The sequence below is a fragment of the Hyaena hyaena genome, unplaced genomic scaffold (genome assembly GCF_003009895.1).
Source record: "Hyaena hyaena isolate Hyena2069 unplaced genomic scaffold, ASM300989v1 scaffold_279, whole genome shotgun sequence".
In the NCBI taxonomy this organism is placed as follows: Eukaryota; Metazoa; Chordata; class Mammalia; order Carnivora; family Hyaenidae; genus Hyaena; species Hyaena hyaena.
In genome coordinates this window covers 254,128-267,786 of record NW_024080910.1, presented here as the reverse complement: position 1 = coordinate 267,786, position 13,659 = coordinate 254,128, and the positions used below count along the sequence as shown (strand labels likewise).

General features: G+C 44.0%; 1 protein-coding gene across 1 annotated transcript in view; it reads right to left on the bottom strand.

Moving 5' to 3' along the window:
• DCBLD1 (discoidin, CUB and LCCL domain containing 1) overlaps positions 1-10,591 on the bottom strand; it is a 62,475-nt gene extending 51,884 nt beyond the window's left edge. The window contains exon 1 of the mRNA XM_039246028.1: positions 10,513-10,591. Coding sequence (XP_039101959.1) covers positions 10,513-10,591 — 79 coding nt within the window. The remainder of the gene's footprint in view (positions 1-10,512) is intronic.
• Positions 10,592-13,659: the final 3,068 nt, after the last annotated feature.

Here is a 13,659-nt window from a genome sequence, read left to right as displayed (position 1 = left end):
GCCCCATGTCAGGCTCTGTGCTGACAGCTAGCTCAGAGCCTGGAGCCTGCTTCTGATTCTGTGTCTCCTTCTCTCTCTGACCCTCACCTGCTCACGCTCTCTCTCTCAGAAATAAATAAAACATTAAAAAATTTTTTTTAAACTTGAAGATTTATTGCATAAATGACTTCCTGCAATTATGTTTCTCTAAGCTTCTTTTCTTTAACTTGATCTCCCCAGGACAGAGCTTCCCTCAAAGATGAAGAGCCGGAGACCATTCTAAGGCATCTAGGATTGTGGGACATGCACCTGTATGTATCCCACTATGGACACTCATAGAAAGTGTGTGTCTGGGGTAAATGATTCAATCTTTCTGATTTCAGTTCCCTTCGTAGCTCTCAGAACTATTAGAATTAGATGCAAAAAAAAAAAAAAAAAGGACACTTGATAAATCAAAGTACTTATGAAGGTAGGGTTTTAAATTTTTATTGACATAAAAAATCTAAGTGGACAAGCAATGATTGATGGATGCTTACACCACCGAATGGGGAAGAGTAATTGTACTGAGTAAGTCTATCATTCCATAGACTATAGGTCTTAAAGGCAACTTCATAATGGAGGAATCAAATTGCCACTTCCTGAAGTCACTGATCATTTTTAGCATGATGGCAAGTGGAGCAATAATAAAAACAATACTAATGTATGTATCTTGAGACATGACACCTTTGTGGCACTTTTACCAAAAACACTTAGCATGAATCTAAGCAAGTCTTTAGGTCTAATTTCAAGTTCATAGAGAAATACAGTGGATAGTGCACCAAGTAAAAGACACAAAATTCAGAAGCCAGTTGGTCTAATTTAAGATTGGGCTGTGTCACAATATAGCTGAGCCCGATTTCCTTGCAGGAAAATAAAACACATGTGTGCAGCAGTCAGTGGTACATTAAAAGTGACTTAAGACACAGAATAACTAACTGTAATGTGTGGACCTTGTTTGTATCTTTCTTTGTACAAAGCAGCAGTAAAAAGACATGGTTAGATCAACCGGGTAAATCTGAATATGACTTGACTATTAGATGACATTAAGATGGCACCATTAATATTTCTAGGTGTGTTCATGGCATTTAGTAATAATGTAAAAGACTATTTAGAAACACAAATAAAATATTTGGGAGAGAAATACCATTAAGTCTTTAATATCTGTCAAATACCTCAGGGCAGGGAGGAGTGTTTCTGTTAAAATCTTAGTGATATTGTTGGGATGAGCACTGGGTATTAGATGGAAACCAACTTGACAATAAACTATACTAAAAAAATAAAATAAAATCTTAGTAATACAGCACAGCAACTGTAGCAAAGAGGATGAAAAAGGAAAAAGAAGAAAGAAGATGAAAAACAGAAAGAAAAAAGAACTTCCTACCTACAAGGCAAGAGGGTCTCATAGATTTTTAGACCCTTTGGAGCTAGGAGTAACAGCAGGTACAGGGCCATTTCTCTATCTGAAGGCTATCTTCAATTTTAGTTTCTTGGCAAAGCAGGGGCTTTTGGGGGTGGGAGTAGAGGCAAATCATGGTCCATGTAATTCTCAAAATAAGCAGCCTCTGTTCTAAATTCCTCAGAAGGGGAGCAATTCAGTGGTCCTATGGATTATTAAGTCCCAAAAGTTTCCTCTTTTGGGCTGAAATCAACCACATTTCAACATGAGGCAAACTCGTTTTTGTGAAAAGCCATAAAAAGTTTGAATTAAATCCATTCAGCCATTTAAAGATTAATTGAGTCCCACAGCGATGTTTATTTATATTCCCTGTAGGAAGTTTTATGCACTAGTAACTCAAATTTACTGTACTTCTTAACTTTTAATATCCACTGGCCTTATTCTTTGCCAGAATAGTGAAATACAGTTTTGTTTTCTTTTCCTTTTTTCAAGAATAGAGTGCTCCTTAAAAAAGATAATTTATTGAGGTGTCTGGGTGGCTCAATCTGTTAGGCGTCCGACTTCGGCTCAGGTTATGATCTCGTGGTTAGCAAGTTCGAGCCCTATATCAGGTTCTGTGCTTACAGCTCAGAGCCTGGAGCCTGTTTTCGATTTTGTGTCTCCCTCTCTCTCTGCCCCTCCCCTGCTCATGCTCTCTTTCTCTCTCTCTTTCTTTCTCTCTCTCTCTCTCTTTCTCTCTCTCTCTCAAAAATAAATAAATATTTAAAATAAAAAAATAATTTATACACAACTTTTAGGAACATCCACTAAACAGACTTAATCATGAAGTGGAACTAGATTTGTACTAATTTCCAAGAATTTTAATTTTGTGATGAGAGAGAGAGACACTGTTCTTTTCCCTTCCCATAATGTGTAAATATGTTGGACACTGAATTAAAATGCTACATACAATAGTGGTTGTAATTTGAGTTGGAAAATGAATATAAAACCATATAAAATAAATGTGGTTATCAGTAAAGATAAACTCCAAATGGTCTAATCATTGACAAAGTTGACTCCTTTATGTATGAATTAAGAATTTCATCCAACAAGGACTAAGAAATCTTACCTTTCTGATACTTACTACATTCAGAGTAATAATTTTCTCAAACACAGTATGGACAAATTGCTTATGATTCCAAAAGCAAGGGAGGGTTATTTGAATCACACAAAAGACAAAAATCTGGACAAGACCCATAGCTGACTGGCCAAGACAAAAATTCCATTTTCCCATTACATATGCCTCAGTAGCAATAAATGACTTGAAAATGAGTTTTCGGTTTCCCTGGTGGCTAATTCTAAAAATAAATATAAACTTGGAATTCTTTCCCAAATAGCATGGTGAAAGCTTTTAATAAAATGTGAAGTTTAGAAATAAGCAGAATATAAAAGCATGTAGAGACTAGGTAGTAGAGTAAGTATCCAGGTATTAGTTTTATGTTGTTCTATACTTTACACATATTTTATATATAAAATTTTGTCTACCTAATATTTAGTAAAAGAAAAAAAGAGTAATAGTTTAAGTGTGTGTGTGCATATATACATTGGTTATGGGGCTGTATATTTTATTTGTATTTGTGCGTCTGTGCATGCCAAAAACTTGTCCTTAGTGGTTCTCTGTGTAACAGCTTCCTTGCAGGATTATGATATGTCAGCACAGTATTATTTATCAACCCCCTGCTTGTTCCACAACCGTGGTACCTTGTAAGCACTGGGAAATATGTTTGGGAAAGCAAAGGCAAGGAAGTCTCATCCTAAGAGAAATTTAATGGTTTTTGTTTTTGCTTGGGGGGAAAATAAAACTCCAGTGTAGCTTTATAAAAAGGGAGAAATGGGGTAAAATAAAACCACTTAGCTAATATCTTGTTTCAATGTTATTCTGTGCAGCTTTTCTTACAAAAAAATCTACCTAAGCTAAAATTACCACACATAAGACACAAGACAGTTCTGCAAGTATTAGCTACAATTTCACACAGCATAAAAGATCTCACAGAGATAGTTCATAAAGACTAGATTAATAGATCAGATGGAAATGGCAGTAAACAGTCAAGGCATACACGACAATATGGCTTAATACAGTGATACTGTCACAAGTGTCTAAACACTGTCCCACTGATTTTCAATGTAAGAGAAGCCCCTGACACCTCCAATGTATAAGCAGCTGGAGATCTTGGGGACCCCTGACTGTATCACCTGCTCCAATATTCTTAAGACTGCCAGCACCTGACTCAAGGCAGCTTTCCTGGTGCTGCCTGGAAAGGAGTCTCAAAGATTCTCAAACCTTTTCAGAGTTGAATTTAGTTATTTCCTTGAACACGTTTAAAGTGTTTCCTAAGACATCGCAATAGTCATGTATGCAATTCTTTTTTTTTTTTAATTTTTTAAACTTTTTTAATTTATTTCTGAGAAAGAGAGAGAGACAGCATGAGCAGGGAAGGGTCAGAGAGAAGGAGACACAGAATCTGAAGCAGGCTCCAGGTTCTGAGCTAGCTGTCAGCAGAGAGCCGGACGCGGGGCTCGAACCCACGAACCGTGAGATCATGACCTGAGCTGAAGTTGGTCGCTTAGCCGACTGAGCAACCCAGGTGCCCCTATGCAATTCTGTTTAAAACGGCTTAGTGAATATTACCCCTCACCTCATTCTCTCAAACCTCAGCCACACCATTCATGTGTGAAGACAGGAAATCATTACCTGGAGCCCTTTCTCTACCAGGCACTGTACCAGGTGCTGGTGGAGACTATAAAAATCTCCATTTCGTCTCTACTCTCCCCTTTTTCCTCCCTTCCTCCCCACTCCTGGACAAAACAAAACAAAACAAAATGAACCTCTCTTCTTCAATCCAACAGACAGTTGATCTGGATTCAGCATACTAGAGCTCACAGTTAAAATTTATTTCTACACGGGGCTAGAAATCGCCATGTGGGTTTTTTCCCATCAATTAAGTCTCTCCCACTCCTGTAACCCCAAGGCAAACAACTATTATATATATATATATATATATATATATATATATACACACAAAGCAGAAAACAAACATCTGGAAAATGACATCAACATGATTCTTCAGTTGCAAAAAGGCAAAATTACGCCATAGTCTAACAAAAAAAAAATCTGAAGGCCTGGTGATATTTATGGGTTTATCCTCAAAGCCAAACTTCAAATATGCCAGAACGAATTCTTCTATTTTAAATCTATATTTCAGACTTTTTGTCTATAAATAACAGTGGGACTAGACATAGAATTTTATTACTTTGTCTTGTTCTGGTTTTGAGCCTCAGAATAGAGCCACAGCTCTGAGTCTTTAACAACAGGGTAGGAATTGTGTTTCTGCTGCCATCCTCACCGAGCACACATCCCCTACTGTGCCCCATCGTGTGCTGGACGCTGTTCAAAGCACAAAGTTCCTCCCGGACCTGACATTCTTGTGGGGGAAGGCAGACACATTAAATAAAAGTGTAAATGATATACTCTGTTGGAAGATGGTAGTGCTCCAGAAAAAAATGAAAGCAAGGAAGGGGAATAAGGAGTCCTGGGGGTGGCAGGAGGGTAACAGGTGGTTAGGGACATTCTCCCTGAGAAGGTAACATCTGAACAAACACTGAAGGGGGGGAGGATGTAAATATTTGGGGCAAGCCTATTCCAGGCCGCATGTGCAAAGGCTCTGAGGCAGAATAGCGTTTGATATCTTTGAAAAATGGCAAGAAAGCCAGTATGGCTGGGAGTGTGGGGGAGAATGGAAGAAAATGAGGTCCTAAAAGAGTGGGGAAGGCAGAATGAAGGGACCCCATATTTGTCAAATTAGTAATAAACAGAAATGAAAAGTAAGATAGCTCGCATTCATTGAGCTTTTACTATGTGCTAAGTGCAACTCCAGAGAGCTAATGTATATTATCTCCTTAAAAAATACAAAACAAATGGGGCACCTGGGTGGCTCAGTCGGTTAAGCGTCCAACTTTGGCTCAGGTCATGATCTCACAGTTGGTGGGTTCGAGCCCTGCATCGGGCTCTGTGCTGACTGCTAGCTCAGAGCCTGGAGCCTGCTTCGGATTCTTTGTCTCCCTCTCTCTCTGACCCTCCCCTGCTCACGGTACCTTTCTCTTTCTCTCTCAGAAATAAATAAAACATTTTTTAAAATCTTTAAAAAATACAAAACAACTTGTTGCTCTAATATGTATAGGGTTAACTTATGCTTTAGGACACACACATAGCAGTAAGTCCAAAACTTTACAGAAAATATTTCCATATTTCCATGAACAAGTTTTTTGGTTTTGTTTGGCTCTTTCTGCCTTAACATGATTAAAAACTTTGCTAAACGCGGGGCGCCTGGGTGGCTTAGTCGCTTAAGCGTCCGACTTTCGCTTAGGTCATGATCTCGCGGTTCGTGGATTCGAGCCCCGCGTCGGGCTCTGTGCTGACAGCCAGCTCAGAGCCTGGAGCCTGTTTCAGTCTGTGACTCCCTCTCTCTCTGACCCTCCCCTGCTCACATTGTCTCTCTCTCTCTCTCTCTCTCTCCTAGAAATAAATAAAAACATTAAAATTTTTTTTAAAAAACTGCTAAACGGTACAATTTATTTCACTTCCCTACGCATCTTAAAAATAAAAACATAATTCCTTAAAAATGTCAGATGTCTAGTCAATTTCCAAGTTATGTTTTCTATGTGACTTTCAAGTCTGTTTCAGTACCACAAGGTTAACAAGTACAACTTATAAAATAAAAAGTTAATGAATGCAGTTCCGGACACTATTCAGAGTTCAAATCGTAATAGCATAGCTTCCTTTGGCTTGTTTAATGAATCCTTTAATGTAACTTCTTTTCTGAACCATAGGGCGCAACTTAATGTTTCTGAGTGTTACAAATTACATCTACTGTAGCCAAAAAATACCGTCCACATTCTGCTGACATGTTCCCTTCTTTCTGCTGTTCTTTCATTTAAAAGGCATCCTTGCCACCCAGCTGACGGGGTACCTGGGTGGCTCAGTACGTTAAGTGTCATGATCTCACAATTTGTGGGTTTGAGTCCCATGTCAGGCTCTGTGCTGACGGCTCATTTCCTGGAGCCTGCTTCAGATTCTCTGCTTCAGATTCTGTCTCCCTCTCTCTCTGCCCCTCCCCCGCTTGTACTTGCTCGCTCTCTCTCTCAAAAATAAATAAACATTTTTTAAAAAGGCATCCTTACATATAGAAATAAGCATTCCAAGAGAGCGGGCTTGCTAAACAAAAGTAATTACTGGAAGCACTAGATGAACCTTCATAAAGAACTTTAGTAGACTCATCATTACTTAGTTTCTACTAATTAGGAAACAATTTGAAGATATCTCCTAAACATACTCAGTTCAGCCCAAGAAACATTTATTGAGCACTTCTGTCTGGCGCCAGGAGGAGAATGACAATCCCAGTCACTCTCACAGGAACTTACAGTCTGCAGGGCAGACAGAACCCCAGACCTCAGAAATGAGGGAAAGTCTGGGGTGGGTACACACACTGATACAAAAGCTACCAGAATAAAGTTGTGCTTACTTTTTCAGAAGCCACTCACCTAGAACATCAGACATTAGCTGTCCCACATCTAACCAAACATGTAGAAGTGATAACTTAAGAACAGACCTTCCAATAGTAAGTAGGAAATAAGAGTTGGACAGAATTTTTAAGGCGATTTTTAAGTATTCAGTTTTACGCTTAGAAGTTTCCTTAGAGACTGACTGCTTAATTTTACTCTTCACTAACACTTAAATCACAAGGAGGAAATCTTTCACACACATCTCCAAATATTTTGGGGATAGGAGCCTCAGGGATGTTTAGCGAGCACAAATTCATCACATGAATTAGTGTATTTTATTCTCAAAACTTATAATCAAGGTAAGAAGATGTAAGTCTAAGTCTACAGATTTATAATAATTGAATCAATCCTAAAGATTAACTTATATGTGGTGTTATGAAGTTCAAAACCCATGTGAAACAATCTGGATAAATATCTCAATTTAGTTAACTAGGTCCTAAGGAGCAGGACAGAAGTAGTAACAAACATGAGACCAAATTCTGCTCATCAAGGCCTTAGTGTCTGGGGCCAGGCAGGCTCTAAACACTAGAAGAGGTGGCCACTCTAAAAATAAATAAATAAATAAATAAATAAATAAATAAATAAATAAAGCAAAAGCACCAGATAGGCAAGCAGCAGCCCTGCAAAGGAACCTGTATAGCTTCTCCAGATTCTGACATAAAAAACTGGGACAATGTCACTGACTAGGCTTATAAATATTCAGATTAAATTATCACATTCATTTTTCTGAAACATAACACAATGAATAAACGTGTAGTACTAACTTGTCCATGGCACAGATGGCAGCAATTTATCATAATCCTTACATTATAAAATGTTTCCACCATCTCAAAGCTGATTTGAATCAAATTACCTGAGGGTATTTTTTTTAAGTGCATATTCCCAGGCCCCCACCCATCAGCAATTCTGATTCACAGTCTGGAGCTGGGGCTTTACAGAGCTCCCAGAGATGGTGGTGATCAGGCAGGCTGGGACCCAGGGAGCAGCAGACGAGGCTGACTCCAAGAATGAAGAAGGCAAGATGTAAGAAATGGTCATCTTCTCACCAAAAACAGACTGTTAGGCTAGGGCCGTCCTCTTCTAAACATGAAGAGGGCTAATCTCACCTATGACCCCCATTCAACCACAAGGCCAGTACCATATCTCAAGACCAAATGGGTGTGCCTGCTTAAACTTTGGGACACTTGCAAAATAGGTGACCAAGGGCTAATTGGGAAAATCACAGATATCAGAAGTATTCAAAAAACATCACTGGCTTATTGCTTCATTATCAGAACCAGAGTTTCTAGGGGATTTTTTTTTTTTTGCAGTAAATGTCCCAAATCTCAATTTTGCTTTTTTTTTTAATTTTTTTTAATGTTTTATTTATTTCTAGGAGAGAGAGAGAGAGAGAGCGTGAGCAGGGGAGGGTCAGAGAGAGAGGGAGTCGCAGACTGAAATAGGCTCCAGGCTCTGAGCTGGCAGTCAGCACAGAGCCCGACGCTGGGCTCGAACCCACGAACTGCGAGATCGTGACCTAAGCGAAAGTCGGACGCTTAACCGACTAAGCCACCCAGGCACCCCTCAATTTTGCTTTTTTGTGTGTGATTGAATATTTATGCCTTTATTGGTTCTTTTAACATACTAAACATATAGGATGTTTCGTGGAAATTCAAATGACAACATCTTCTTCCACCAGTCAACTGCTATAAAATCCCAAGTTTGAAGCTCAGTAAAAATCTAACAATCACACTTGTTCCCTGAGAACTGCTCTCCAAAGCACCTGTTCAACAGCCTGAATGATCTTGCAACATCTGAAACTTCTTTGGAAAGATGGATGGCAGTTTTGGCCAGATTAGTACAGGGACACATTGTCACAGGGATTCACAGAGCTGCAGCAATAAAGTTGCATCTTCAGAAGCACCGGGGTGGCTCTGTTGGTTCAGCAACTGACTCTTGATTTTGGCTCAGGTCATGATCTCATGGTTAGTGAGATGGAGCCCAGGATTCAGCTCCCTGCTGGGTGTGGAGACTGCTTGGGATTCTCACTCTCCATCTCTCTTTGTCCCTCCCCCACTCTCTCTTTCTCTCTCTGTCTCAAAAATAAATAAACTCAAAAAGAAAGTTGGATCTTCAAGCAGTAATGAGAAACATTTTTAAATGCTTAAAATACCTGTGATCACAATCCTGCATATTAAATAAAAGCATATATTTTTTTGAATTTTTATAACGTTTATTCATTTTTGAGAGACACAGAGAGAGTGCGAGCAGGAGTGGAGCAGAGAGAGACAGGAAGACACAGAATCCGAAGCAGGCTTCAGACTCCGAGCTGTCAGCACAGACCCAGACCTGGGGCTCCAACCCACCAACCTAGAGATCATAACCGGAGCAGAAGTCTGATGCTTAACCAACTGAGCCACCAAGGCGCCCTCAAAGCATACATATTTATTAAAATTTAAGGATATGCATAGCATTCTATTAGTGTCAAGACATATTTTGTCTAAACTTCAACTTTAAACAAACAAACTGGTATGTAAGCAAACTTAGGAACCACTAGTAACATCTTAAGTATCCCTGTTTCAGACTGGGAATGGATACGTGCTTCAGTGGGTGGGGAAAAAATGTCAGCATTTGGTTTAGCAGTGATTCTCGTTTCATTAGAAAACATGGGGTGGGGGGCTTGAGCGCTGTCAAAATATTCTAGATGCCTAGGACTATTATACAGGAGCAGAAGTAGGGAAGGAAACAAGAATTGAAAAGCCGCAGAAAGCTCCCTATCAGTAAAGAACTAATGGTCAAGGATTTGTCTAGGGCTGGTGAAACGGTTTGCTGCCTTAATCAGGTGGATGTGCAGAGGCGAACTGGGCTGTGGATTAAGTACGGCCAACCTGACACCGAGGAACCGGTCCACAGAAAGACCAGCCCGGTCGGGAGTCGACTCGCTCGAACACCCAGAAAGGAGCCACATGACTCCGACTTGGGGCGCAAACGGCACCAGGGTGAGGAGCGGCAGGGCGGCCCGCCGGCCCCCAGGCCACAACCCCGGGGAAACGTCTCCCCCGCTTCCTACAAGCCGCAAACGCACCCGCCAGGATCGCAGCAGCGGCGCGCGCAGGGCCCGGCCGCCCGGCTGCTCAGCAGCCGCGTCAACGGAGGCTGGAGCGCAGCGTCCCCACACACGGCCCTCCCCAGCGGCGGCCGGGGTCGCCGGCTCGCGACCTCGGGGCCGTGTCACTTCTCCCGGGGCCGGGGGAGTCAGGAAGTCTGGGAGCAGAGTGAGCCCGGCTTCGGGCGAAGCGGAGCGAACGTGGGGAGGCGTCGAGTTGCTTCTCTCGTTGAGCGGAGCAGCGCGGAGTTGGGTGGGGGAGCGCTCCGATATTCCGTAACTTATCTTACATTCGAGCCGCCGTTGGCCAGAAGGAGCACGACTCCGCGGGGTGCAGGCGGCGACCCCACTTCCTCCCGCGCCGGGTCCCTCCAGGCCCGGCTCGGCCCACCCCCGCCGGCCGCGCTCCACTCACCCAGCTCGCCCGCCTGCAGCCGGAGCGGGGCGGAGACCACGAGCAGCAGCGCCAGGAGGCCGCGGGCGCCCGCCTCCATGGCCCCCCCGGGCGCCAGCCTGGCTCGCTCGGCCTCCCCTCGGCGGGCGCAGGGGCTCCGCTGCCCGCGCCGGGCCGCCTCCTCCGCGGCCGAGCGCGCCGCCGGGACTGGGCGCAGCCGCGGCCCCGCACCGAATCCCATTGGGGCGGCGGGGAGCCCAGCCCGGCGGGGGCGTCGCCCGCCCCGCCCCGCCCCGCCCCGCCCGGCCCGGCGCGCCGGCCCCCAAAGGAGGAAGTCGGTCTCCCCGGCGGCTGCTGGCCCCGAGGCCGGAGGCGCAGCAGATGCTGCCCGCGGTCTCCCGTGGGCACCCGGCGCTGCTCGCCTCACTCTCTCCTTTCCTTCCGCCGCTCCTCCCCCAGTGCACGTGAACCTGGGAGACCGGGGGACACCTGGCCTTGAGGCCAGGCCCGAGCCCCGCTGTGCCTCGGTCCTCCGCAGAGCCCCGGAGCGCGCGGTGGGCGCGTCGGAAGCGCTGCTCTCCACCAGGGCTTTGCAGGGGTGGGCAAGCCACGACAGCAGCACGGGGAACTCGAAACATTGTTTGATGGGTTGATGGTGGTGACAGTTAAAATGTACTTAAGTCCCGGGGCGCCTGGGTGGCTTAGTCGGTTAAGCGTCTGACTTTCGCTTAGGTCATGATCTCGCGGTTCGTGGGTTCGGGCCCCGCGTCGGGCTCTGTGCTGACTGCCAGCTCGGAGCCTGGAGCCTGTTTCAGTCTGTGACTCCCTCTCTCTCTGACCCTCCCCTGCTCACACTGTCTCTCTCTCTCTCTCCTAGAAATAAATAAAAACATTTAAAAAAAAATGTACTTAAGTCCCTCCATTCATTCATTCAAAAGTTATTAAGTTCCAGCAGTGTGGCAGGCAGGCACAGTGCCAAACCCTTGTGACACTTGCAGACATTATAAATAATTAGGCAAGTGTCTAATGCAAATTGCAATGGGTAACGTGAAGACTCCTTGGGGAGCACATTCGGGAAGATCTAATCAGATGGCGGGTGAAGAGACCGCGGGGGAGCAATTACCCAGGAAAGGCCTCACTGAACAAGTGGCTTCTAAACTGAAACTGAGTGGGATTTGGGAAAGCAGGGGGCGGGGGATAGAACAGACAGGCGCAGCGTGCGAGGCAACTATGGGAGGAAAACGCCAGGGTGTCTGGTGCTGGGTGCACAGGTGGTTACGTGGCAAGGGGTGGAAGCCAGTGCACGGAGCAAGGGGCAGAACGTGGAGGGCCTGGGAGGCCACGTAAAGGATGTTTCACTCGATCCTCGGACCAGTGAGCAGCCACGGAGCGTCCGGACGCGCGATCTGATTCTCTGGGGTGTGGAGAGGGCTGGGGCGGGCGAGCTAGAAGGGTGGAGATTTACAAGGCTATTCGAGCAGCCGAATGGGGAAGTGGCAGTGCAAATGAACGTGGACAGATTCAATACGTATTTTGAAGACTGTGATATCTTCAGCCTGCTTGCCGGTCTCCCGCGCTGCCCCCACTGCAGGGCCCTGCGGTTTTCCCAGGTAACGCGCCGCCATAGTTAACACCTGCTAGTGCGGAGAGGGGGTTGGAGGCGCGGACGGTACCCCTGCTGAGGTCCAATATTCGCCAGCCGCGCGTGCTCTTTGGATACTCTGTTAATACATGCATTCATTTTTTGCTTCTGTCATTATTTTTTAACCAAGTAAAAACCCTGTTGAAATTTCCAATGAGTTTGTGGGTTTTGCTTTATCAAAGGCGGCAGAGCCTACAGGAAGGAGCTTGGACTTTAGAGATGAGGCTGATCCAAGCCTGAATTCAAGATCAGCCACTGACTAGGATTGATTCTCTCTGGTCCTCACTTTTGTTGGGGAATAGAACATCTAATTGCCCTGGCTGTCACAGCGAGGAAATAAAATAGGTATACATAGTTCTAGCATGTATGAGGTACTCAATAAATAGGTTTATCACATTTGTATTAAAAGTAAATTCAGGGGTTACCTTGGCGGCTCAGTCGGTTAAGCGAGGCACTCGATTTTGGCTCAGGTCCTAACCTCACGTTTGTGAGATGCAGCTCCTCATGGGGCTCTGCACTGACAGCAGGGAGCCTGCTTGCGATTCATTCTCTCTCTCTCTCTCTCTCTCTCCTCTCTCTCTCTCTCTCTCTCTCTCTCCTTCCCCTCCCCCTTCTCTGCTCCTGTGCTCTCTCTCTCTCTCAAAATAAATATTTAAAAATTATATTTGGGGGCGCCTGTGTGGCTCAGTTGGTTAAGCGTCTGACTTCGGCTAGAGTCATGATCTCGCTGGTGTGTGCGTCGGAGCCCCACGTAGGGCTCTGGGCTGGCAGCTCAGAGCCTGGTGCTGCTTCCCATCCCATCTCTCCCTCTCTCTGTCCCTCCGCTGCTCATGCTCTCTCTCTCTCAAAAATAAATAAAAACTAAAAATTTTTAAAATATATATATATATTTAAAAGTAAATTCACACCCATGAAAATATTGAATATTTTCATACAATAAACATAAAAGATACTTTAAAACATTGAACTACTCCCTAACTCCAGCTTTCCTTTTTCTTTTTTCTCCTCATTCCTTCTAAGAAGGTGAGTTTGGGCAGCTGCTGCTGGCCTCCAACAGGCAAGGCTCTGTGAGCAATGAATGAAGACAATGAGAGTATTGTTTACAACTGAGGAATTCACAGGGTGAGCCAGGTGGGCTCCCAGAGGTGACCTTTTCCATCTCAGGTAATACCTTCATGAGAATGAAACAATCTATTCTACACCAGAATCCTGAGCCAGATCAAAGGTGAGCTTTAGGATCTGGTAACAATGACAAAACAAGAAGGCAAGCTAGATCCTAATGTTTTCATTATGCCATACTTTTCTTGAAACAATAAAAGCAAAGCCTAAGGAAAGAAAAACATGAAAAAACAACAGTCAGTTATAGTTTTGTGTATAATGAAATACATAAACCTTACCAAATTGGTATACTTCAACCACATAGACTTTCATGTTAAGCATGTGTATCTGTTTTGAGAAGATTCCATTATGATTTTTTAAATAATGCATTGCGGAATCTCAGATCTTAAAGCATGGAGATTCTATTA